Below are 2,737 nucleotides of genomic sequence, written 5' to 3' on the forward strand. Positions count from 1 at the left end.
GGGCCTGCAGTTGATATTTCAGATTAAACAAATTCAGATAAAATCGTTGAAATAATTAAGCCGTATATTGAAGTACATCTCAACGTCATAGACGATTGTAATTGCGGGTTCCGTGTTGTGACGCACCGAGTATTCAGTGATAAAATTATAAAGTGAAAAATAAAAAAAGTCTAAAGATAAACTTCACACACAAAGTATTAGAGATAGAGCCCTAAAAAACATTGTGGATAATGTCCAAAAAAATGGATACCAACTTTTCCTAACTCTAATGGTTGAAGATTGTTTCTTTAAATGAAAAATTATAGAATGTTCCTATGTCATGCATTAGAGATGCTCTAAACTTTTGGTTTAGGCTAAAGAAGTTGAGTCCATTAAAAATAGTTTCCTATTATTGACATTATATCTATTTGGCTATCTAAATTAAAGTTTTAAAATCAATTAGAACTCTAAACTATTAAAATCATCAATCTAACTAAACAAAAATCATCAATCTCCGTCCTATACTAAAATCAGAAATTAAGACTATTTGGTTTTGATTGCAATAATCTCTGTATTGGTCCAAAATAAGTTTGAAAAAGAGAGTGTGAAACTATTCAACCGAATGAGTTTCGATAAGACCTTAGTTAATGATTTTTGTTTAGAATAGGGACTCAATTGATAATTTTTGCTAAGTTCAGGGACCCGATTGATGATTTTGATAGTTTAATATCTTAATTAATAGAGAAACCTTAGTTTGAGGAGCCAAATGAGTATTGTACCCCTACTATTTTTATCTTATTTCAAATATTATAGTCAAATAAATTAATTTTTTACAAAAGAAAAAATATTAAAAAACCGGAGTCAATTCTAGTCCGGTTGAACATTTAGATCATGGATTAGTCACAATTTTTGTTGGATTTTGCATTTTCAAGAATCCAATAGATTTGGACTGGAAGTCTGTCTAGTTCCTGGTTCGAGAGATCCGATTGGCTAATCCGGACAGTCTCAGAACACAACACGATTTTGGATGCGAATTAAAAAAAAATCAGTCACCTACTCGCTGATTTGCCAACAAGTCGTCCATGCTAGCGATCTATAGTTAAAAAATCAACCAATCAGATTACCCTGACAAGGATGGAGAAGTTACATTTTCAGTTATCTGGGATTTTGGCGCCCCCACTTTCAACCGAACTACAACATTCCTCTATCATCTCTCTCCCTATATAAAGCCCCCCATTTTACTTTTCCATTTTTGTAATTCCTTACTTTGTTTGATATTCAGAAATCGCAGTCTCTGTTCTTTCTCTTCTAATTTTGAAAGTGAAATGGCTCGTACTAAGCAAACTGCTCGTAAATGCACCGGTGGAAAGGCTCCCAGGAAGCAACTAGCAGCAAAGGTATGTGTTAGATTAGATGCTTAATTGGAGTTAGGAATGGAACTGATTTGTTTAGAGATCTGTTTAATTGCCTTTTTTTAGGGTTTATGTTTCAATACATGTATACTTCTCTATTTATCAATTTCATATAGGTTGCTAGGTTATCGGCTCCTCCAAGTACTATTGGAGGACGACTCAAGAGACCACATCGTTACCGTCCTGGAACAGTGGCTCTCCGGTATGCAGTCGCAGTAACTTCAATTATATTCTTCTGTTGTAATTAATCCCGATCTGATGGAATCTTTTTGTTTGATGAATTTATCAGAGAAATCAGAAAGTATCAAAAGAGCACTGATCTTTTGATCCGTAAAATGCCATTTCAGAGGCTTGTTCGTGAAATTGCTCAACATTACAAAGTCAGTAATCCAATTTTTGTTATGAATTGTTAAGAAATTGGGGGAAAGGAAACCTGTTGGTGATGAATATTTTTGTTGATTTATGGTAGAATGATTTGAGGTTCCAGAGCCATGCGGTGCTTGCACTTCAGGAGGCTGCGGAGGCTTACTTGGTTAGTGTGTTTGAGGATACTAATCTCTGCGCTATTCATGCGAAGCGGGTAACGATAATGCCTAAGGACGTCCAACTTGCTAGGCGGATCCGTAGTGAACGTCTTTAGATTTTCTTTGTGTTTGGTGTTTTGGTTAAGCAACAGAGATAGTTTAGGCAATTGGTTTTATATTTTTTAGAATTTGTGTTTGTTTTGTATAAAAGTTAAAATGTAATTTCTGCAAAATGTATATTGTTTGTGTTGTATAAAAGTTAAAATGTCATTTCTGCAAAATGTATATTATTTGTATTGTATAAAAGTTACAATGTAATTTTTAATTGATTTCCAACTTAATATAATTTTTTAATTTTGTTTTGTCCAATTTTCACGTATATGCAATCGAAATGTCAAGATTCATCATGCCAACTTATGATCATTAAAGGTAAAATTCCAATTTGTGATCATTAAGGGTAAAATTGTTCTTAATTACCAATGTTATAACCAATATGATTAAGTTTTGGACGTATTTAATTCAAATTGGGTGATGGAGGAGGAATAAACTAGAAAGAATGTCAATAACGGACTATTGTGATGAGATGGATAAAGAATTTTGAACTTAGAAAATAATTTGCAATTAAAGAAAAATTTGTTATTTCATTTTATTACACTTGAATATATTATTAGTAAGTCAACTAGTACAAAAGCGCGCGTGATATATAATGTCGATGAATTATTTTTGAGATTAATAGTTCAATATATTATAATCATAAATTTTCTTATATTTTAAAGAATAAGATTTAGATTGTTGATTTTCTTTAAATAACCATTAAACTTA

The 2,737-nt window shown here is 32.0% G+C and overlaps 1 protein-coding gene across 1 annotated transcript; it reads left to right on the forward strand.

The window, feature by feature from the left end:
* The first annotated feature begins 1,250 nt into the window (after window positions 1-1,250).
* LOC136222372 (histone H3.3-like) lies at window positions 1,251-2,031 on the forward strand. The gene is made up of 4 exons (XM_066010082.1): window positions 1,251-1,376; window positions 1,508-1,593; window positions 1,681-1,771; window positions 1,861-2,031. The coding sequence occupies exons 1-4, from the start codon at window positions 1,305-1,307 to the stop codon at window positions 2,029-2,031; spliced, it is 420 nt and encodes a 139-aa protein (XP_065866154.1). The 5' UTR covers window positions 1,251-1,304.
* The last annotated feature ends 706 nt before the right edge of the window (window positions 2,032-2,737 follow it).

Source organism: Euphorbia lathyris, chromosome 3, assembly GCF_963576675.1.
Source record: "Euphorbia lathyris chromosome 3, ddEupLath1.1, whole genome shotgun sequence".
Lineage (NCBI taxonomy): Eukaryota > Viridiplantae > Streptophyta > Magnoliopsida > Malpighiales > Euphorbiaceae > Euphorbia > Euphorbia lathyris.